The sequence below is a fragment of the Arvicanthis niloticus genome, chromosome 1, assembly GCF_011762505.2.
Source record: "Arvicanthis niloticus isolate mArvNil1 chromosome 1, mArvNil1.pat.X, whole genome shotgun sequence".
In the NCBI taxonomy this organism is placed as follows: Eukaryota; Metazoa; Chordata; class Mammalia; order Rodentia; family Muridae; genus Arvicanthis; species Arvicanthis niloticus.
In genome coordinates this window covers 106842629-106866269 of record NC_047658.1, presented here as the reverse complement: position 1 = coordinate 106866269, position 23641 = coordinate 106842629, and the positions used below count along the sequence as shown (strand labels likewise).

Here is a 23641-nt window from a genome sequence, read left to right as displayed (position 1 = left end):
ACTACAAATGGGGCTTTACATGGTCCCTTCCTATTAATTTGCTAGGGGAGCCCACTAAACTCTGGGGAACATTTGTTTACATGTGCCAGCTTAATTACTAGAACCACAATGGGACTGGTTAGGCTGCTTAGTCAAGAAGGTACTTGCCTTGCAAACACAAACACATGTTTAATCCCCAAAACCCACACTAAAAAAAAAAAAGCCAAACATGATAATGCACGCTTATAATCTTAGTGCTGGGAGGTAGAGAGAGGCACATGCCTGGAGCTCACTAGTCAGCCAGCCCAGCCTACTTGGCAAGCTCTAGGACAGTGAAAAACCCTGTCTCAAACACAAAACTATGAATCTTAAAGAACACCTGAGGTTTTTGTCTGACCTCCACACGCACACACGCACCTGCATACACATGTGTACCTGCACACTCATGAACACATTCACACAAGCATAAAGGAAGAATTGTAGGAGATATAAAGGAAATCAAGAAGCACAGTGGGCAAGGAGTCCATGAGTCGTGTCCTGGGCCTCTGGTCTGTCTGTCCCTTACCCAGATGGGACTGTGTCCTTTCTACTGCCATTTTCTGATCCCTAATATCATTAAGATTTATTTACCTTTATGTGTATGAGCATTTTGCCTGCATATATGTATATCCATGTGAGTGCTTGGTTCCCCCAGAGGCCAAAAGAGGGCGCCTAGAACTGGAGTTATAGGTGGTTGTGAAAACCATCTATAACTGGGTACTGGAAACTGAGGCAGGGTCCTCTGCAAGAGCAGCGATGCTCCCAGCTGCTGGGCCACCGCTGCAGCCTGAGCCTTAGTGTCTTCCTTGGCTTTCCAAAAGTTTTCTTCGGTGTTCCAGGCCTTTCCTTGTCGTCTTCAGAATCTCTTGGATTCTTTATTAGCTTGATAGTACCATTTTAAAATGCCATGAACAAGGTCGTTTAAGCAACGGAAATTAATGTTTCACTTTAATCTGGCAGGTGGGGTACTCCAAGGCACCTTCTCTTGCCTTAAGGATACCATACCCTTACATGTCAGTTGTCTCTGTAAGGATACCATACCCTTACATCTCGGTTCTTGTCTCTGTACAGTCTGCCACATAATCTCCTTGGATCATGGTTCTTATGATCCTGTTACTTCCTTAAAGATGCTATTATAAAATACAACCACATTCTGAGGTGTTTGGGATTCGGATACATACAAATGGGGGCAACTCAGCTTCTAACAAGTGCCTCTAAAAGACATCTTGGGAAGGGCTGATGAACACAGAACAGATCTTACTCTTGAAGTGGCATTAAGATTCATAGGACAAACTGGGCATGATGGCATACACCTTTAATCTCAGCATTTGGGAAGCAGAAGCAAGTGAATCTCTATAAATTCAAGGCTACCCTGGTCTACATAATGAGGTCCATGCAGAAATGGAACCTCCCAGGAACATGTGAGTCAAAGATGCATGAAGTTCTTAGCAGTGTCCAGAGAAGATGTACCAACAACACCCCCATAGCTGACACCTATAAGAACAAGACAGGACAGCTGAAAAGTAGCCACCCTACCCTTAGTAGAGGTTGGCAGGCATGCACTGGAGTTTCAGAATGAAGGAGACATCTAAGAATAATAATTTAGGCACCAAAGCATGAAGAAAAACCATCTCTACATGGGGAATGTTTGCTTTCAGACCCAGAACAAGGGACTGAGGTGCATATTTTACAAACCAAAGCAGAGCTGGCCTCCAAGCTCTCCCAGCATTCCTCAGTCCCTGTCTGGCACACCCTGCCCCCAACCTTGACCTTTCTATCCCAGGAGCTGGCTGCTCTTCCCCTAAAAGCTCCTCCCTATATAACCCAGACATTTTGAGCGCGTGCGCTTTCTCTCTCTCTTTCCTCTCCTTTCCACTGTTCTTCTCTCCTCTCTCTGAGCACGCCTTTTCTCTTTCTCTTCTCCCCCTCCCCACCCACCTCTCCCCATGGTGACTCTCCTGGTCTCAATCCTTTAGGCCAGTGAACTCACCCAAGAGCAGTCTCCCCATAAACCTGACTTTAATACAATCTGATCTGGCTTAAACTGGCTCATTTCACTAGCATCAAAGAAACAACCAATCAGGGGATACTCCAGAAGCAGAAGTAGGGAGGGTGAAGAAAAAAAAAAGAGTCCAAAATAATTAACACTGACCAGTGCTAAGGAGAACTGCAGTGTAACTCAAATTAGGGGCTGATGAGTCTGAACAGCATACGCAACATGATGCAGTGGTGTGAAACCATCTGAGGTGAGACTGAGTCTGCCACTTTAGCAGTCAAAAGTCCTTGGCATTAGCCGGAGATCCAAGAACTCCAAAAAAGTTTGCCTTGGACATAGAGTGCCAATCTGGAGAACTGGTCTAGCTACAGAGGAAAGGCTGAATTACCAGCGCAGTTCTACACAGTAAGGAGTTACTTTAAGTTAAAGAGAGAAATGGCAGTCGCTTCTGGGTTGGAGCCTTTCATCAGAGAAGCTGCTAAGAGAGCTCTCAGAGGAGGAGGGGCACTTTCTGTCATCAGGTAGGGAGCTGAGTTGTGGGAAGCTGGAGGCCTTGAAGAATGGGACATGTTCAGAAGGCTGCATCCCCATTGGGCTTCCCCACCCCACAACCAGGCATTTGAAGATGCAGAAAACTAGGACCAGCTGGTGCAAAGTTAGTAGTCTGTCCCATCTTGGGATACAGGGCAACTGATAGAAGCTCTAGTTATTAAGCAAACACAACCAAGTTCATACAGTTAAGACATACAGCACCTAGCCCATACAACCTCCACTCTCACCAGATGATGGGAGTCCAGGTGGCCTCAGAAGAGCAGGTCAGCATAGGTCAGCATCTTTCATTGCTCTCCATATGACTGACCCCTGAAAGGACGAGAACCCTGTCCTCTTTTTAAAAAAAAAAAAAAATCAGTACATTCCCCTTCCCCTTTCTTTAATTTATTTGTGGGGGGTGTGTATGTGTGTGTGTGTGTGTGTGTGTGTGTGTGTACATGCACGTGTATATGTGTACATGTATGTACAAATGCCCATAGAGGCCAGAAGAGAGTGTTAGATCCCTCAGAGCTGGGGTTACAAGAGATTGTGAGCTGCCTGATGTGGATCCTGGGGGCTAAACTCTGGTCCTCCTGATTGAGCAGTGTTTCTAACCACTAAGCCAACTGTCCAGTTCCCATAGTGTATGTTTTTCAATTTTTTCTTTAATGTATGTGTGCCTGTGTAAGTTTATGTAGGCCTGTCAGCCTGGAACTAGACTTACAGGCAGTTGTGAACCCCTAAGGTGGGTGCTGAAAACCAATCCTGGTGAAACACTCTGAGCTGCTGAGTCATCTCTCCAGCCCCTCCCTGCCGTATTCTTTGTTTGTTTAGTTTTTCTATACTTTTTTGATCAGCACAACCAGTTTAGAGCTAGGGATGCAGCTCTTTTTGTAAAATGCTTGTCTACTTGCACAAAGCTCTGGATTCTATCTGCAGTACCACATAACCAAGCATGGTGGGTCATCCCAAAAGGCTCTATATGAGGCCTATTTGCTACAGGGCTTAAGACAGTCTCTCCCAAGTAAATAATTCACTTCCAAGGCTAGTTTTCTAGGCTCCCCCTCTCAATCCCTATAAATGGGGGGGGGGGGGGGGGGGCTGGGGGAGGATCAAATGCTTTGGCCTCTCTTCTGAGATAGTTATGGCTACTTTTCTTCCTTAGTCCGTCAGGCAGAAGCATGGATAGGCAGATTTTGACTCTGTGATAACACTTTCTAATGCCCTAAAAGCATTTTTTTTTTTTTTTGCTAATATTTTAAGAGCTTCTGTGTCTATTCAAATACCAAGTCCTAAATGCTGTTCTTGCCCCCATGTGCACCTTGCAGCCTGGCCCAGTGGAAAGCCGTCCCTCCTTGATGTTTCCTACTGTGTCTCTGATCCTCCTCTGTTCTCTGTTAGAACACCTGGGTGGATGATCCGTTTGTTTCACTGTCTTTGTCTCTTTCAGGATTCCTCCTTGGCTTTGTAACGCAAGCATCTCTTCTTCTCCTCCCACCCCCAGGAACAAAATTCCTTTCTAGTTGCTTGTATTCTTTTTTTTTTTTTTTTTTACAGCATCCTTTTTAGTCATCAACATAGTCAACATAGTATCTGCTCTGCTCTGGGCATTCTGAGTGTGTGTGTGTGTGTGTGTGTGTGTGTGTGTGTGTGTGTGTGTGCACGCGCATGTGCACACACACACAGGCATGTTACTGTTTTAAGTTTCCCACTGGGTCCTCAAATCTCTTGGGTTAGGTTTTTATACCTTGTTTCTGCTTTAAGTTTCCCTCTGGGTCCTCAAACCTCTTGGGTTAGGTTTTTATGCCTTGGCCTTGTTTTATGCCTTGTGTTTTACAGTGGGCTTTGAATGTCTAAGACACGTGTTTACCCTTCACATTTTAACATGAAGCAGGGAAGCAAAAGAACACCTGGGACTTCTCCCTGACTAAACTAAATGGGGGCATCCACCAGCCTTTGGGCTAGGGAGGGGAGGCCTTTCAACTTCACAATAAAAGAAAGGTCAAAACCACAGTGGCTTCAATGAGAAGAGCTCCATACAGAAACCACCCCTTCCTTTCCAGGTCTTGTTTCCACCCATGCGGCTTCATAACAGGCCTCAGCCAGGACAGGGTCACTCCCGACAGCTCCAACTGTAATCTTGGGCCTTGGAAAGCAAGTCTGGCCCAGATGAAACCCCTCGTGACTGTCTGGAGCTGAGGTCACACTCACCCTACAAAGGCAGGGAGGCACTGCAACCAGTCAGCTTGAAAATAAAGGGGGACCGGGTCTTCAGGGGCCTATTTTCAGAAGGTTCAGGGAGGTCAGATCAACAAAGGTCTAGTGCTATTGGGATCCTCATGGCTGAAGATCAAACTGCCCGGAGGGCCATCTGGCAGGATGCTGGAAGCCCTACACGCCTAGAAAGGCTGCCCAGTAGTCCTTACAGCTGGCGAAGAGGAGTAAGTGGAGCTGAGGTTCCATCAGAAGAATGGGAAAGGAGGTAGATAATTCATAAGAACCATAAGAATCGATGCGGTGGGCAAGTAGGGAGAACGGAAAGGAAGAGGCAGTGAACAAAAACGCTGGACTTACAGGAACAAGAACACACTGTATGTCCTGGGTGTTGGGGCTAGTGGACATAGGGAAAAGAGAGTTTGGGCAGGGCCGGAGGGTGGCAGGGATGGGGAGGTGGGAGGGGACAGGGGAGGGGAGGGGAGGACGCTGTATGCAGTGCAGCGAGGATGGGGGCCGGGCAATGAGGAGGGCTGGGGCTGTGCTTTTCTGAGCTTTCAGTATCTCCTCCCTTCACGTCTCCCGGGGCTGAGCCTCCTCGGCTGCCCGCCCCTAATCTTTAGGCGGAGGCTTCAGCAAAATCCAGTCGTGAGCTCTGCCTAAGGAAAAGGGTCCTCGCCGCCGAACCTTTCTGCTTGGCCGGCCTCTAAATCGCTCATCCGACCTAGGCTTGTGACCAGTAAGTAGGGGAAGTGGATGAACCCAGTGATGCTGGAAGGGAGCGGGGGGGGGGGGGGGGGGGGGAGAAGGATCTGTGAAGGATGGAGCCGCCGGGCAGACCGTTGGTCCATGGCCAGCCCAAACCCATCCTGATCGGTTTACCTGCCCAGGCTGCTGACCTGAGCAAACCCAAAAAGGGTGGAGCCGGGGCGGGGAAGAGAAGTAATTACCTAGGGTCTGGGCCTGCCCAGCGTTTCACCCAACGTTGTTTGTGTTGCAAGGAATCGCTAATCTGGATTCTGACCCCCCTCCCCGCACTCTAGCCTAGTGCATTCAGCCACAGCCTCTGGCTGACAGACACTAGGAAGGCATCCGGAGATCCAGATGCCAGAGCAAAAGTCACAAGGCCGTCCACTCTAACCATAATCTGGGTATATTGAGATTCCAAACTAGAGTCCTCCACACACTAATCCATCCCCTTCCAGGGACTCGTGTGCAGAGCGGGGGATTTGTGCCCCAACCCTCAAGGCCTGGGCCCCACCGCAGGAGCTCCGCAAACCCCATTCTGGGACCCATCTCCACCCTACAATAGTAAAACGGCCGCTCTGTTGTTGAACCCTTTCCTCATGACCCCATCTCCACCCGGTTATACAGCAGGAACCCAAAACCAAAGTCCTGGTGCTAAGGGTTAAAGAGCCCTTCCTCAGCCCTGAGCCCAATGTCCTCCAAGATGCTGGGAGCCCTCTATCAGATTACCACAAAACCAGAGACTGATGTCAGTGTTCCGGATGAGCCTATTCCCAGACCTTGATACCCTCTTGCCCTGGCTCTAAGCCAAGCTCCACCCCTGCACAGAAGCTGAAGCCCCTTCCACCCTCTTCTCGCAGATTCTGCCCAGTAGGATGAACTGGACTGCTGCCACGTGCTGGGCTCTGCTGCTGGCCGCCGCCTTCCTCTGTGACAGCTGTTCGGCCAAAGGTGGCCGCGGAGGCGCTCGAGGCAGTGCCCGGGGGGTGCGTGGAGGTGCGCGCGGGGCATCAAGAGTGCGCGTAAGACCGGCGCCCCGCTACAGCTCCTCTCTGCGTGTAGCGGCTGCAGGGGCAGCAGCAGGGGCTGCGGCGGGTGTGGCTGCGGGCCTTGCCACCGGCTCTGGCTGGAGGAGGACCTCAGGGCCTGGAGAGCTAGGCCTGGAGGACGATGAGAACGGGGCAATGGGAGGCAACGGGACCGACCGAGGAGTCTACAGCTACTGGGCTTGGACTTCCGGCTCAGGCTCAGTGCACAGTCCACGTGTTTGTCTGCTTCTAGGAGGCACCCTTGGTGCTCTAGAACTGCTTCGGCCCTAGACCAAGCTAAGCTCCATCTCAGGTCTAGCTCCTAGTCTGTCTTAAGGCCCCTAGGGCCCACCCTAATGGCCTCCTGCCCAGGGGGTCACTTCATTTTGCTGACTATAATTCCCCAGCCCAGACAACAGTTCTGGGCCCATAAGGCCTCTTGCAATTTGTGGATGCAGTTTATTCTCTTGCCCATCCCAGTCTCCCAGTCTTCCACGCAGGCAGGAACTAGCAGCTCTACCACCAGAGAGGCAGGCTGCCCTCGACTCTCCTGAGCTGCCCAAGCAGGCATGCCTGTCTGCTCGTCCACCCTGACACAAAAACATTAACAATGCTGACCACCAAGAAGAAGCTATCCTTGGGTGGGCCTGTCTGATTCTGCCACTAAAGCCCCAAAGACCTTGGGCCTCCCATGGAAGCAGAGGGAGAAAACCACTTCCCTCTGGACTTAAGAGAACATTCACCTGGACTGCAGTGTGCGAAATGTCAGGTGCTAATCACCTGCCCAGAGCAGGTCCTAATGATGTCATAGTCCAGAAGCATCCAAAGCAGGAAAATATCCATCCCAGGACACCCACTGTGGTCCTCCTACAAGAAGCTACCAAAGCCAAGGTAGTATGTTTCTTCCTGGCAGACTGCCTAAGAGACCTTACGTCAGAAGGGTTTTCCACTTGAAGCCACTTGGCCATAAGGTCCACTTAACTGTTTCTAAAATCCACCAAGGGTAGGGGTTTTGAATTCACTTTCAAAAACATTCCATTCCGTTTGAACTTTAGGTTCACAAGTGAGAGTCACAGGTATAATACCAATCCTGCTGGGGGCTTCTTTTTATATAACCCAAACTGCAAGACTCCCAGTTCCAGTGGGTATCAGCATTTCACGTTGGGAGACCCTCTCCCTTGGAAACGGATGGACTGGAGGTGAGACAGATCATGGCACAATTGACAGCTGGCAGACTGCACAGTGGAGGGGGCAGCAGTTCTTCAGGCCCACTGCTGCCAGAAGAAAGCTAACAGAAGAGCCAGCCTCAGCAGGTTGTGAGCGTGGGTTAATACTACTAGTTGTCTGACCCTCCATAGCCATCCTGAGAACAGAGCTGATGTGCTGAGTGGCCTCAAAAAGATACATTATAGTCCTCACAAGACCCTACCTTTGAGCAGACTGGCTTCTTGCTGTTCAAGGGCCCTCTAGCACATCTTTGCCGAATGGAGTAATGTGTCTCGTGACTCAGTCAATATATACAATGCTAGCTCAGCATACCTCTGCTTAGTATACAGGTTTCAAGGCTATTGGCAGGGCCCTAGCCAAGCATTTTCTTGACCAACAAGTTGCAGGATGCAACTCCCTGCAACTTATATTCACACTGCCGGTGCTCTTAGGCACAGTCAGCCCAGCTGCTCCTCTGTCCCTAATAGACCAAGCTCAAAACCACCAAGACCAGCAAGCTAAGGGCCAAGCCCACTAGGGTCCTCAAAGGCAGGTGCTGATGCATCAAGTCTGGTACAGGGAGAACCACCAGAGCCCCTTCAACTTGTCTAACACCCATGAGGATGGACTATGTGGACCAGACCCTTCCCGTACCACAGAGTACCATGTGTTAGTTCTGGGCATCATGGCATTATGAACACATCACTTTTTAACGATTATTTCACATTCACCAATCTGACTTCTCCAGAGTGTTCAGCATTTGGCACAGCCACACAACTTTGAATACCTTCTCCACTAGCAGGAACTATAGATGCTGAGGGAGAATCTCAGAGGAGACTTACTATACTGCAGCCAAAGCAAGAGGCAACAGTGGGAGGCTAGCCCCTGCTATCAGCCATCCACAAGAAGCAGAGAACCTGCTGAGCATCCAAGCACTGGTTTAAGCAACATTGAAAAGCCCAGGCCAATACTGAACAGAAGAGACTAGAACTACTGAGCAAGGATAGCCCAGCTGGCCCGGCAGTACTTCCTATCTGTATCAACCAACCCCTTGCCGTTTCTTTTAGACAGCAAGCTGCTGGCAGCAACATCTTCTAGGTGAATACAGGTACATGGAGGTCAGCCATGCTAGTCCATGCCCTCTGCACCGCTCCTGCAGACATCATGGTTTCAATGGCTAGACGTGATCCCCTTCCAGTGATCCACTGGCCTGTACAAAGTTGAGCCTACAGCAGAAGGCCTCCTGTGGTACAGGTCCTGAAGTGCAAGGGGAGAGGACACTCCTGGACTTCACTGCTGTAAACCTCTGTCTATGTTTGTGCACTTTATCAGTGAGGAGTTCGTTGTGAAATAAAGCCCTCTGCTGGTAACAAGCTTCTCCCTCACTGCAAAACTCTGAGACACTTGAGAATCTGACTTAGGAACCCCAATCCCCTAATCTACCAATCCCCAGCATTCATTGGTGGAAGGGGATTTAACTTATGGGCTCAACATACTAAGTACATAATGAAAAAGCCATCAGAAAATTTTCACTGGGTGTCATGGCACACACCTGTAAGAGCCTAAGGCAGAAGCAATGTATTTGAGACCAGCCCAAGCCACATAATGAAAATTTGTCTGAAAATGACAAAAAAAATAAATAAAGTAAAATAAAATAAGAAAAGCCAGAGAGAGATTAAAAAAAAAAAAAGTGGGCCTTTTAACCCATCTTTTTAAATTATAGAGTATAACTTAGACTCCTCTGAGATTGCACTAATCTCTTCTTGAGACTGAGAAAACCTCCTGACCAAGCCACATATACAGGACTCCTGGGGCCTGACAGTAGTAACCAGGACTGACCAGACTCTAGTAGACAAGAGAACATAGTGTCCTTTGGAGCTGGGGCCTGAGTCTCAGGTACCAGCACAGAGAGCGTCTGGAATTGAAAGAATAGTTCTAAGCATTAAACACTCCAGCTGTAGTCCTATAGAGTATGCAGGAGACCATACTCCAGCCAGCCAGTCCAGGGGTTAATGTCATCAGCAAGCAGGTATAACGTCACGGTCCAGCATCACCTGGCCCAACAGCCCACTGCGGAAGGTCCGGAGGAAGTCTCGGGCTGCCGTGGCATAATCCGGCTGGATAACATTGACATTACCTGAGGACAAAGGATCTGATGAGAAAGGGGCCCCAAGGCAGCCCATCCCTGAGAGACCACTAGGGCACCATCTGAAATCTAGGGAACAGGGCATGCTCAGAAAGAACACAGGCATCATACCCATCCAGCACTGTCCAGAGCTAGACCACCCTCTGAAGCCTATACTACAAAGTCCTTCCTCCCTAGAAATTTCCATAGTGCCCTGCCCACAGGTTTCCTTCTGTGTCTCACTCCTGTCCCCACAAGGAGCCAAGAGTCCCAACAGAAGACAGAATAAGGGCCTCATGCCACACCATGCAGCCTCACTCACCTGTGCCTGTGAGAACCTTCACTTTCCGTGTCTTCCGCAGCTTGATAGCCACGTTCTTCAGCACCCACTCTATTTGGTCACAGGCATTGGCCAGGGAGTAATGCTGCACATACCTGGAAGCCCACAGCTCAGGTCAGACTTCTGAGGCTCCAAGCCTGAGAAGGATTCACACTCACCCACACCTCAGATGAGCCAGCTCCTGGGTTCCTGGGAGGACCAGATTACTTCCGGGCAACTTAGTGCTCCAGAACAAGGCTCATGGATTCTTACAGAAAAGTAAGGACTTATCACCTATCAATGAAAAATTCAAATGCCTGGCACCCAGTTAAAAGTCATCAGTCCCTCACCAAGACAGTACAGGACAGAAGTGTCCAGAGACAGACAGACAGACAACATGGATTCCCAACAAAGACAAAAGGACAATCTAGTGAGGAAAAGTCTTCAACAAAATTTTCTGGACAACCAGTCATCCATCCATGTGCAAAATTAAGAACTCACAGTTGCGCCATACACTAAGCATATGCTAATGCATAGTGGAAGAGGGTCACGTTCCTAAATGTGAAACCTAAGCTGCCACTCTCCAGGGAAAAACAAAACTCTATGGCCTTAGGCTAGGCGTATTTCTATATGAAGCAGCACCATTATGAAGTATATTCTTACTAAGTCAGACTTCCAAAACTTACAGTGTTAACAGAAGAAAAGACAAGCCTAGACTCCTAAAAAACTTTGTATAGACCTTATCCCTCAGAACAGGTAACATGGTGCATGGGCCGGGGCAGTGGTGGCGCACGCCTCTAATGCCAGCATGTGGGAGGCAGAGGCAGGCAAATTTCTGAGTTCAAGGCCAGGTCTACAGAGTGAGTTCCAGGATAGCCAGGGATATACAGAGAAACCCTGTCTCGAAAAATTTTTAAAAAAAGGAAAGGAAGAAAGAAAGAAAGAAAGGAAGGAAGGAAGGAAGGAGGGAAGAAGGGAGGGAGGGAGGGAGGGAGGGAGGGGAGGGAGGGAGGGAGGGAAGGGAGGGAGGGAGGGAAGGGAGGGAGGGAGGGAGGGAGGAAGGAAGGGTTGGGAAGTAGCTCAGCAGTAGAGCATATGCTTGCTGTATTCAGTCCCAGATTCAATCCCCAGCCTCAAAAGAAGGGGGGAGGGGGGAGGGAGAGAGGAGGGGAGAAAAGAAGGCCAAATATGGTGGTACATGCTTTTAATCTCACATACAGAAGGCAGAGGCCAACAGATCTTTGTGAGCTGCCTGGCTATGGAGGAGAAAGACCCTATCTCAAAAACAAAATTGGAAAGGGATGGTGGTCTGGAGAGATGGCTCAGCGGTTAAGAGCACTTACTATTCTTTTAGGAACCTGAGTTCAATTCCCAGGGCCCACAGGATGGCTCACAACCATCAGTAATACCAGTTTTGGAGGACTGGACACCCATTTCTGGCCTCCATAGGCACCAGGTAAAACGCACACACATAAAATAAAATTTTTACTTTATTTTTTAAAGAGTTTTTTTTTTTTTTTTTTTTTTTATTTTATCTGAGTACAGTGTTGCTCTCTTCAGATACACCAGAAGAGGGCATTACAGATGGTTGTGAGCCACCATGTGATTGCTGAGAATTGAACTCAGGACCTCTGGAAGAGCAGCCAGTGAGTGCTCTTAACTGCTGAGCCATCTCCAGCCCCAAAATAAAATTTTTAAATGAGAAAAATATTTAACAGACATTTTCCCAGTGAAGATACATTGATGGCCACATAGACACAGGAAAAGATGTTCAGCATCACATGAGTAGGAATATGTACCAAACACTGCAGACTGTGTGGTCAGGGCTGAGCGACGGCTCAGAGACTAAGAGCATCTGTTGCTGCTGCAGAGGACCTGGCTTAGATCCTCAGCATCCACATGACTGCTCACAACTGTCTATAATGCCAGGGCTAGGAAATGTAATGCCCTCCTCTACAGGCACTGCGTGCACATGGTATAAAGACATGCAGGCAGGCAAAATTCATATACATTAAATAAAATCATTAAACCCAAAAGTATAAAATAAAAGACTATTTACAGTGTAAAGAAGATTCGGAAAAGCGTGGACCCTATTCTCTGCTAGGTAGTGTATGGCACAGTCCAACGCTCTGGAGAACAGCTCAGCAGTTCTGTAGGACACTAAAGGTCACCATTACTGAGTGCCTCAGACATTCTCCTGCATTTTACCCAAGACAAGAAGAAACTCACATCGAGTTAAGCCTATACATGAACATTTCCAGCTTTGTTTATAGCAGCCAAGAACTACACAGCCCCCATGTCCACCAGGGTGACCAGATAAACCAAGCGCAAGATGTCTGGGTAACAGACAATGAGCCGAGCCATCAAAAGGAATGTAGAGCATGGGAGACTCACAACACCGGTGCTGCCCAGGAGGGAAGCCAGGTGAGAGGGCGGGTGTCCTGTACCACCTCACTGACAGAATGCTCATCTTCCTCACTCACCACAGGGCTTAGGGAAGCGACAAAGTGAACAAGGCCATGCTACATATGTAGCCCAGCTGGTCTCGAATTGTATGATCCCCTCTCTCAGCATCACAAGTACTAGGATTTGTGGACCACCACACTCAACAGAATGTCTGCTATCTTGGGTGACAACATGATGTGGTCAGATATCAAAACTTATCAAATCACACACTTGTATTAATATACAAATTATATACTACCTTAATGACATAGTTCTAAAACCACATCTAGATAGAATGAGCCAGCAGGGAGCTGCAGCCCCCACACCCACTGCCACTCACCCAAACAGTCCGTGCCTGTTGAGGGTGTAAAGAAGATAATCAGCCATCGTCTCTTCCCCAACAAGGTGGTCCAGCACAGTTCCTGCAAGACAAGCAGCTAGTGCAAGCCCATGGCACAGTGGGCATCTATGCCCCACCAAGCCTGAATGCCTCTCAGTTGAAGGCAGAAGGCCTCAAGCTAAGGACCCTCCCGGCAGGTTGGCTCACAGCTGTCCTTCTTCCTATATGGCATGTGACCTGGTTGCCAAGCATGACCTCTCTGTCTACCGCTACCACAGGGCAGAATGGTAGCCAGCACATGCATGCTGTGAGCTAGGCTCCCTCTCCAAACTGTGGAAAGCATCTGGTATCAGGAAGGGTGGAGGGAGTAACAAGTCCACCTGCCTAGGGGCCAGTTAAGGTCAGCAATGGGGCAGAGGCTTACCACACAGGGCCAGCTTCAGGCCTGTCTCCACGCTTTCGATCCGAGGAGCCAGCACCCCAGGAGTATCCAGCAAGAACACCAGTGGACGCTCACATACCTGTGCAACAGAAAGTGGATCAAGCCAGGCAGCCTGTGCCCAACAGCCAAATCGTTGCCGGAGACTCTGAGGCAGGCCTCTGGATAAACCCACCACATAGGTTGTCCTTTGCACTGAGGTTTAGAAGCCTCATAGGGTATAATATCTACTTAATTTGAAGAACAAATAAAAGCCCAAGGTCCACAGAAAATAAAAGGGAATACATAAGTGTGGCTCTGGGAAGAAGGCTGCCTTTCTGACGGATTTTCATACGGGCAGAGCAGCACTGGCGGGAACATGAGGAGAGAGAAAGGAAGGAGGTGAGACGCAAGGTCAATGCTGTGCTCACTGAAGCTCAGTAGACAGAGCTCTGGGCTCAGCTACCAAGGAGCCTACCTGGATTCTGGATGTCACAGCTCTTGTGATTCCTGGCTCACCACCCACTCTGGCAGCTTTTCCTGAAAAGACACAAAGAGTCCATCAAATATTTCCATACGGCATAGGACAAGGAATAAAAGGTATTTTACTAACATATCTGACAAGCAGATTGGAAACCCAGAAGTCAATAAGTATGTCAAATTATAATTTGTTCCTTACTCAGTCTCAAAGAACACATGGCAAAGATTTTCAAAAGCTAGGCACAGTGGCCAAGGGCTGACGAATGCCCAGAGCTCACTTCCCAGTGTAGAAAGGTACACCCTGATACAAAGGTACCAGAGCTACTCATCTGTTGGGAGCCGACTTTCAGCAGAAAGCGGCTAGATTATCTTTGCAGCCATCTGGAACCATATACCCTGATAAGAGATTTGGTTTTCAATAGCCTACAACAGCTGAAGCACACTCTGATATCCCACATATTTTGTGTTGCTGTTTGCTGCCCCCAGTTGCAAGGCATACGTGGTATCCATGCCTACAAGGCATTGCAGTTCACGTGCTGTCCACGTGCTATCCAGGCCATATATGCCTGTAAGGCACACGTGGTATCCAAGCCTGCAAGGCGCACAGTGCACGTGCTATCCACGCTATAGACGCCTGTAAGGCTTACATCATATCAACACCTAGAAGGCACGTGGCAAAAGCGTATAAATACCTCAGAATTCCCTTCAATAAAAGAGACTTGGTATGAGACTTGAGACTTGATCAGAACCTCTGTCTTGTCTCTTCGCATCTCCTGCCCCTGCAGCCCCACTCTCTCTCTCTCTTGACCAGAGCACTTAGCCCCAAAGCGTTGAGGCAGAGTACGGGTCACAACATTCATCCACCTCAAAGCCTCTCCTGGACTCCCCTACTCCACAGTACTACCCACAGCAGGCAGGCCAGCACCATCCTTGATCCCAACACTTTGGTGGCCTGGCATGGGACCCAGCCCGGAATACCCCTGGGAAGCTAACTATTCACTGTCAAACCACCACAGAAGTAAAAGGATAAAAGTGTCCATCATTAATGACAAGAGGAATAAGAATAGGGTAGACTGTGGAGGAACTTGGACCTACAGAGAAAGGAACTGCTGATAAAATCCCAACAGAACCAAACCTAGAACATTTTACTGAGACAAGCCAGTCCTAGCACTCTATTGACACAGGTGGACAGAAACAAAACAGGGCTGCCAGGCACTGGGGCAAGAACAGGATGATATGCTTGAAATTTTGGTCTCAGGTAATTTAAAGTTTAGGTAGTGGGGATGCCGACACAACCCTATAAACAAACTTCATACCCCTAAACAAGGAAGATGCACACTTAAAGGAAAAGAAGCTTAAAAAATTAAATGACTGTGACAGCTTTCCAATTAACACCCAAACAGCCCCTTTCTAAAATGATACAACATGATTTAAAACTCTTGGACTTTACACTATAAATGAGTTTTTGCTGTTGTAGTTTTATATTGTATTTTGGAGACAGGGCTTCTGCCTCTCTGCCTCTGCTTCCCAAGAGCTGGGATTAAAGGTATGTGCCACCACATCTGGCTTTGTTAAATAAATAAATAAATAAATAAATAAATAAATAAATAAATAGATGACTATACAGTTAGTGCAAAAAAATGAAGCCAATATAAATGTATCCCACCGCCTAAAACACATGCAATGTCAAGAGCAGGCTAAAGCACAGAAGTGCACTGTGTAGCCAACGGCTATTCACCACACAGACCACCATCAGACCATGAACTGTCCTTTTAGCTAACAGAACAGGCCACAAAATATGGAAGAAATGCCACAAAGCAACATAGGGCTGACCACACTCTTCCACAGTGCCCTCTAGGAGTGGAAGTCAGCACAGCAGAGATTGCCTACCTGTTCTGAGGTGCTGCCGCCTCAGGGAGTTAATGAGGGAGGATTTGCCTACATTGGGGACACCGACCACCATGATGCAATATTCTGGGTTCTGTGGAAGCAGAAGAGTTTCAACTTTATCCCACACAGGTTGTGAAACCAATAGCCCAGGGGAAAGGGATATCAACATGAAGGCCCTATGCTGACCAGCTGGGTGGGCCCAGCGTTTCCCACTAAAACAGTAAAAACAAAGGCTGGTCCTGGCTGAGACACAGCTCAGTCTTCTGTATTACAGAAGGCTCAGAAGGGCAGGCAGGAAGGGACTGGGTAACTCCACATACCCACCCCCAGCTCTGCACCCCACCAACCTCTGCTCGGTGATAGCGGTAACTGCACCTGATCAGTTCCATGACTTTTGGGACAATCTGTAACAAATAGGCCACATCTTCTGGTCATACATCTCTTACCGACCCACTTCCAAATAACAGGGTCAGTGAGCCTGTCCTTATACTGACCCCTTGCTTAGGAGGGTAGAGACCTCACACACACCTCACTACACATCCAGATCATGGGCATCCAACTGTTCAATCAGCCACAGCTAATTGGGGTTCATCTACCCACTCCCAACCCAACTCCCCCCCCCCACACACACACACACAAACACACGACACAGGAGTGTGGCTACCTCAGGAGGGCTCTTCTACAGCAAGTATAGCTACCTACTAGACATTCCACACATCAGCTCATGGGGTTCCATCAAAACAACTGGGAAGACAAGTTACTGGGTTCTGTAAAAGGCTTTTTATTACTTAGAATCCAGCAGACAGCCAGGCAGTGGTGGCGCATGCCTTTAATCCCAGCACTTGGGAGGCAGAGGCAGGTGGATTTCTGAGTTCGAGGCTAGCCTAGTCTACAGAGTAAGTTCCAGGACAGCCAGGACTACACAGAGAAACCCTGTCTTGAAAAAAAAAAAAAAAAAAAAAAAAAAAGAACCCCAGCAGACTCCCTCAAAGCTCACTCTGATTGTGGGCACACACACAAGAAACAGGCAGCCCTGGAGATCCTGAATCCTGGGCAGCTAAAGCCAAGTCCAGGATCTTATCCCAAATATTTAACAACTAGCATATACAGAGGTTTACCTGCTTGATGTTTTCATCCTTTACACAGTTCGTAAAAATAACATTTTTCAGGCCTTTTTCTTCTAAATGCTGGACAATTTTCTGAAAGACACATCTCTATTTTAATATTAAATTGAATTAAAATTTAAATACTAAATTAAATATGAACGGTATGCCAGGAACGGTGGTAAATGCCTTTAACCCCAGTACTACCCAGACTCTGTCTAAAATAAATTAAAAATTAAATGTGTGTGAGAGAGAGGTCAGGGCAAGAGAGATGGCTCAGCATTTAAGAGCACTGGCCACTCTTCCAGATGGCCAGGTTTGATTCCCAGCAACCTCCTGGCAGCTCACAATTGTCTTAACTCCAGTCCCAGGGGATTCAATGCCGTCTTCTGGCCTCCACAGGCTTAAGTGTAGTGCAGAAACAGAAGCAAGCAAAACACCCACTTACAAAAAATAAAAACAAAGATTAACAAACAACAGCAAGTAAACATTCAAACATACACACACACACATATACGCATTATATATATATATATATATATATATATATATATATATATATATATTTATGTACATATATGTGGTAAGATAAATAAAACTCAAGATTCTGAGCTTGGGGCCAGTGAGATGGCTCAGCTAGTAAAGGTGCTTGATGCTAAGCTGACAACCTGAGTTCAATCCCCAGGCCTATACAGTGGAAGAAAAGAACTGACACCTCCATACCTCCATGTTGTCCTCCAAATGTATGCCATGGCACGTACATACCCCCACACAAAGTAAATAAATGATAAATGTAAAAAAATAAAAAATAAAAAATAAAAAAAAACTTTTTTTTTTTTTTTAAAAAAGGAATCTGGTTGGCCTGGTGGCACCTGCCTTTAATCCCAGCACTCAGAAGGCAGACACATGTGGATCTCTGTAAGTTTGAGGTCACCCTTGTCCTGACACAACACGTTGCAGGCCAGCAAGAATTACAGAGTAAGACCCTGTCTCAAAAACAGATTTAAAAAAAAAAAAAAAGTAAGGCTCTAAGCTTGAAAGGCCGCTGCAGGCACACTCTGCTCCACAGCAGCTTCCACTCTAGGAGCCCGGCAACAAGAAGTGGATGCCAGCAAACAGCGAAGAGCCTCAGCTCTGAGGAAAGGGACTCTAACAGAGACAGCAGGGAGGAAGAGCCCTAAGGCAGACATAGCCACGCTGTGTGTGCGCCTCAGGCTCTGCCAGAGTGAACACCAGGGGACACGGCCTGCTCACAGGGACTGCAGTGCTCCTGGGGATAAAGTGGGACTGACAGGTCACTTGAAGCCTCTTCAGCACCAGCTTCACAGGTGCCAGCTTCTCTGAGGAATCCGTCACTTTCATGTACTCTGTCATATAAGACTCCCTTGGGAAGAGGAGGGAAAACTGAAACAGGTTTTCACTATGTAGCCTTGGCTGGCCTGGAATTCACCATGTAGAACTAGCTGTCCTGGATCTCATAGAGATCTGCCTGCCTCTGCTTCCCATGTTTTAGCATAAAAGGGGTGTGCCACCACGTCCAGCATGGGACTTCACTGTAAACTGAAATGGTATTGAACTCAATCTGATTATAGAAAATAAGTAGTGCCAAAAGTACATTAGAGCTGACATAGAGGCATTAGGTTTAATATTCAGTATAATCAGTATACATACTTTATTTATATTTACATCTATCAATATGTATTGCAAGTCACGATTGTGTTTGGTCATTACTAACCACAAAACATAGTAAACGCTTAAATAAACAAAAAGTAATTCATTAATGCTGTCAGTTTTAGTTATTTTCAGTTATTCGTCACATATGATATAATTAAGGTACTTGCCTCAGGAGGCTGGAGAGGTGGCTGAAAGGTTAAGAGCACTGGCTGCTCTTGCAAGTTTGGTTCCCAGCACCTATACAAGTCACAATTCCAATTCCAGGGGATAAACACCCTCTTCCGGCCCCTGTGAGCACCAGGCACGCATGTATATCACACATGCATACATATATACAGGCAAAACACTCATACACAAAAAAATAAATAAATCTTTGAGGGAAATAAAAATGGTACTAGCCATGACAGACATACTGATCTCTGTTCTCAAACATCCCTCTAGTACAGGCTGTGGGTGTGGGGCCTAATGTCCTTCGGAAGCCTGGTATGCTTCTCACCTCCTATGTCTGCCCAGTAGAGCGCAGTACACGCCAGTCTGTATAGACTAGCATGTGAAGCGCTGAAGTAATCCCTAAACAGCTCAAATCTCAACTAATAAAAACCAGGGGAAGGCACTTAACCATAAAAAGAGGGGAGGGGGGAGGAAGCAAAATTGAGAAGCTTGCTCGAAACAAGCGGCACTGGAGATCAGCTCTCTAAGGCTTAAGGAATGTGCTGCCGCTGGGAACCATCCTGGATAACCTCCTGACCTTTCATAAGAGCTGTGGATCTTCAGTAAAGGAAAAATTTCTGCATCATTAACAACTTTCTAAAATCAGGCTTGAATTCAAGGCCGTGAAATTCCTCTTTCCAAAGGATTTGACAACACAGTGATAAAAAGTAAAGTCAAGATTTCAATAGCATTCTCTGCCTTCACTTTTTACTTCCAGGCCATGTAGAAAATACACTGCCCTGGGACCCAATTCTGCCTGGATTTAGAGCAACGGTTCTCAACCTGTGGATTACGATCCCTTTAAGGTTCGAATGACCACAGGTGCCACCTAAGACCGTCAGAAAACACAGATATTTACAACTCATAACAGTAGGAAAATTACAGTTATGAAGTGCCAACAAAATAATTTCATGGTTGAGAGTCAACACAACATGCACAAGTGTATTACAGGGTCACAGCATTGGGAAGTTGAGAACCATTGTGTTAGACACTGTTAGGTACTTTGGGCTTTTCATAGCCCAGTCCCACACCCAGCCCTTCCAGTTTCTGGATCACAAGGTGTACAGAAAGCAACGAGCTGCAGAAAACCTGAGATCGGGCTGGGTACATAGTCAGCTAGGGACACTGCAGGTGCCACAAGTGAACTCCAGGCTACGTACATCAGCTCTGTGCACCTCCCAGTTAGTTAGAAGTAAAATGTACTCAGTCCCTTTGCTTCAGTGGTCACATGGGACACATGGTGGACAAAGGTTGAGGTACAAAGTGGCTATAATGGCCACCAGGGGTCCCACAGCACACCAACCCATTTCCCACAGGAGATGTGACATCTTGAGCATTTGGCGATTCTTTCATACTAAGGGAAACATCTGTTGCTAAAAAGCCAGGCCAGAAGCCTCCATCAAAGCCAGGAGTTGTTTTAAAGTATAGGCTACCCGGGGGCACAACAGAACTCCTCTGTGTCTGTGGCTCTGTCACATTGCTGCTGGCATCTGTGAGAAGGCGCTCACCTGCTGCTCTGTAAGATCCGCCAAGTCCATTTTGTTAAGGACAAGCAAATGTGGCTTCAGACCAAGTAGCTCTTGGAAGAGAGGGTTTCGACCTGAGAATGGGATGTGTTGATGATGTTAAGGCATGATCCCTAGAGAGCTTTACCACCAGGAGCTAAAGCCAAAGGAAGAAGCCCATCTCAGAGCAAGTGTGGTCATACAACCCATCTCCCTATCCCTCATGTTGCAGCTTGTGACAGGTGCAAGTCAGGCAAGGCATTGTCACCTAACTTCCCAAGCAGATGGTGGAAAGAACAAAACCAAAGTTCAAAGAGAAGGCACCGTTTGGATGCCAAGAAATTAAAGTTTAAAGTGACATGGCCTGAACACTTAAGAAACTGTGACTCCTGTGAAATCCTACCCAGAGAAGCTGGAGCACCACCCAACCCACAGCTATTCTCAGCTACTCCAGACTGATATGGGACTCCATCATGTGACTCTTTAACACAGGCAATGGGGCTTCTTATCTCTACTCTCTGCCCCTTTAGCCCTCCAGTAGGATCTAGTACAAGAGTCCTAAGGCCTCCGCCTGTCCCATCTGGCACCCAGTTAAGCTGCTACCTCCATCTACATGGTACTTCTTTCACAGCTGATCAATCCATTCCAAGTCTCCAGGCTTCTCTCCAAAAATGCTACAGAAACCACTATTCACACAGACCTGCTGCCACATCCTAGATTCAGATAAGTGTTCCAGAGACTAAAGGAGAACAGTTTTCTCATCATATATGCTGGAAGATAACAATGTTTTACTTTTTTAATAATCAATATAGGCAGGAATGGGGGCACAACTTTACTCCTAGCACACAGATCTATGTGAGTTCCAGGCCATCCTGTTCTACATAGTGAACTCCAGGCCAGTCAACACTACACTGTGAGACCCTATCTCAATAATGATGGTGATGATGATGGTGGTGGTGGTGGTGATAATGATGATAATGTCACATCTGGCAGCATTTGATTGTAGATCAGTAGACATGTATAGCCTAAAACAAATACACCAGATGTACTATTGCTAAAGTTCCAACTCTGAAGGCTGAAATAGTTCCTATTCTCCATTACTATTTCCAGAGACTCCCACCAGTGACAGCAGGTCCCCACGCCCACCACCAGCTGTTCCAGGAGCCTGGTGGTCTGACATCCCCACACTCTTCTAGGGCTAAGTAAGCAGAATGAGGAAGAACTCACAAGCCAACAGAAACCAAACACATCTTAAATGCAACAAAATGATCTGAGACACATGTGTCAATGGACACGAGTATGACTTGCCAATTCTTCATTTTAGGACAAGAGGAAGCAGACCCAGGTTGGCAGGACCATTTAATTAATGGCAGGTTTCATAATTTACCCCTAAAAATATCAAAGTAAACCAGAGGCTGAGACAAATAACGTATCAGATGGGAGCTTAAAAATAAAAACGCCCAGCCTAGACCTCACCCCAGAGATTCTGATCTAAAAGGGGCCTAGCTATTGATGTAAAAGCCTTCCAGGAACTCTGGTGTGTAATGAGAATTGGAAAACACTGCTTTATGTCCCAGTAATTACAAAAGAAGTTGTCACAGCTGTAGACATATGACTGAACCAGAGGCAGAACAGACTAGACTGCCCAAAGGAGATGGAGAGGAACCAGGAAAGCATTCTGCTTCTGCCTGTACAGTCAAGCAGAGGTGCTCCCCTACTGCGTAAAAGGATATCCGGGCATCGTGAACCTCGATAACACAATCCACCAACTTCAGACTGCTCTGCATCTTCTTTAGTCCTAGAAGATAGAGGGGCACTAAGGAAACAGCCAAAGGCAAATTTAAGTTCTCCTAAGGGAATACATCTGAGAACCCATCAGCACACACAGGGATAAAGGAGACAGCATTCTGAGCCAAGTTCCGGGGTGCCCCAGATGGTTCTGGGAGAAACACTTCACATATGATGGTCTTGGTCAGGAAGTTCTTGATACTGTGCTGACTTAATAACCTCAACGCGCAAAAACATTGAGGCTCCGCCCCGAAACTGCCACCAGCCCACTCACACTCCTGGCGCCTTTCAGCCACACACTATATAATCTCGCATGGCGGCAGCAGCCAAGACCACAACAACCAGCAGCCCGGGGCCGTACTACGTCAACGGCTACCTAGGGCCAAGTTGTGACCTATAAACTCAGACATCAGCGTGCATGTGACTTCAAGGGACCACTCAGTGCGACTCAAAGTATCAAGCACAAAACAGCTTTCCAACCCGATGGCAGAAAGGCGAACAAAGGGACCGCCAGGACCGGCGCCCATGCGGCCTGCAGCCCCCGCTGGCCTCACCCTTGGCCATGTGGCCGGGGAACCAGCGTGCTACATCGTGACCTTGCAGAGGAAAGCACTCGCGCCAAGCGCCCCGGACAGCACTCCATGCCTGCGGCCACAGCCTCATGTCGCTGGTGTCGGAAGAGTTCGCAGACGGACCGCCTCCGCCAGGGCCTGGATCTACTCAGAGGGTTCCGGCGCACTTGGGTTCCGTGTGCGACTGCACATGCGCGCGCCTGACTCGGCGCATTCAGTAGCGTGCAGGAGCACGAAGTGTCGGGGTTGGCCCGGTGCTGCCCCATTCTCAGGATTCCTGAGCTTATGTGAGGTTCGTTTGAGTAATTTGAAGATATTTTCCTTTTTTTTTTTTTTTTCTTCTTGTTTTGGAGAGATGTTACGGGTTTTTGGTTTTTTTTTTGTTTTTGTTTTTGGTTTTTTTTTTTTTTTTTTTTTTTTTTTTTTTTTTTTTTTTTTTTTTTTGATATTTGCGCTTATGTTGTGGTGGTGCACTTTTTATCCTAGCACCAGAGAGGCAGAGGCAGGAAAGTGGCTCTCAATGTGTGAGACCAGCCTGGTGGATTCCAGAGCCAGCACTATATGGTAAGACAGAAAAAAAACAACAAAAAGACTCAACTTTATTTATTTATATTTTTTTATTTGAAGTGTCTATGCCATGTGTTTGCGGATCCTCTGTATCTGGAATTACAGGTGCTTTGAGTAGCTTGACTGGATGCTGAGAATTGTACTTCAGTCCTGTGCAATAGCAGCAATCACTCTTAACTTCCAAGCCATCTCTCCAGTCCCTATCTGGAGATTTTTCACTACACTCCAAATATTACAGGTTTGAGGATATACCATGGAGGACAGCTCGCCTAACATGCCCAAAATTTGAACTGCTGGCAATGAAGACGTGGCTTCTCCATGGTGGGGAATTGGCCTAGAAATTTAAACTTAAAATCTAGGCACATTTTTTTCTTCCTTTTGAGACAAGTATCTCTCTTTGTAGCCTGCTCTACAAAAACTAAAAAGAAAACTTTAAATTAGAAGTCTCAGTCAGGTATGACAGCA

At 47.4% G+C, this 23641-nt stretch overlaps 2 protein-coding genes across 4 annotated transcripts; one reads left to right on the top strand and one right to left on the bottom strand.

The window, feature by feature from the left end:
• The first annotated feature begins 5278 nt into the window (after positions 1-5278).
• Positions 5279-7119, top strand: Sprn (shadow of prion protein). Its single transcript, XM_034514346.2, has 2 exons — positions 5279-5498; positions 6367-7119. The coding sequence occupies exon 2, from the start codon at positions 6382-6384 to the stop codon at positions 6823-6825; it is 444 nt and encodes a 147-aa protein (XP_034370237.1). The 5' UTR covers positions 5279-5498; positions 6367-6381; the 3' UTR covers positions 6826-7119.
• Positions 7120-9295: 2176 nt separating this feature from the next.
• Positions 9296-22758, bottom strand: Mtg1 (mitochondrial ribosome associated GTPase 1). Of its 3 annotated transcripts, none has more exons than XM_034514318.2 (11): positions 22592-22758; positions 21983-22047; positions 20253-20357; positions 16876-16956; positions 16105-16161; positions 15758-15848; positions 13866-13927; positions 13394-13490; positions 12970-13051; positions 10188-10300; positions 9296-9877 (listed from the first exon to the last, which is right to left on the bottom strand). In XM_034514318.2, the coding sequence occupies exons 1-11, from the start codon at positions 22698-22700 to the stop codon at positions 9759-9761; spliced, it is 981 nt and encodes a 326-aa protein (XP_034370209.1). In that variant the 5' UTR covers positions 22701-22758; the 3' UTR covers positions 9296-9758. The 3 variants fall into 3 exon arrangements, with proteins under 3 accessions (XP_034370209.1, XP_034370220.1, XP_076768871.1); XM_034514329.2 differs by lacking the exon at positions 22592-22758 and adding an exon at positions 22312-22402; XM_076912756.1 differs by lacking the exon at positions 22592-22758 and adding an exon at positions 22136-22292 and having other exon boundaries at positions 20253-20359.
• Between the last annotated feature and the right edge of the window lie 883 nt (positions 22759-23641).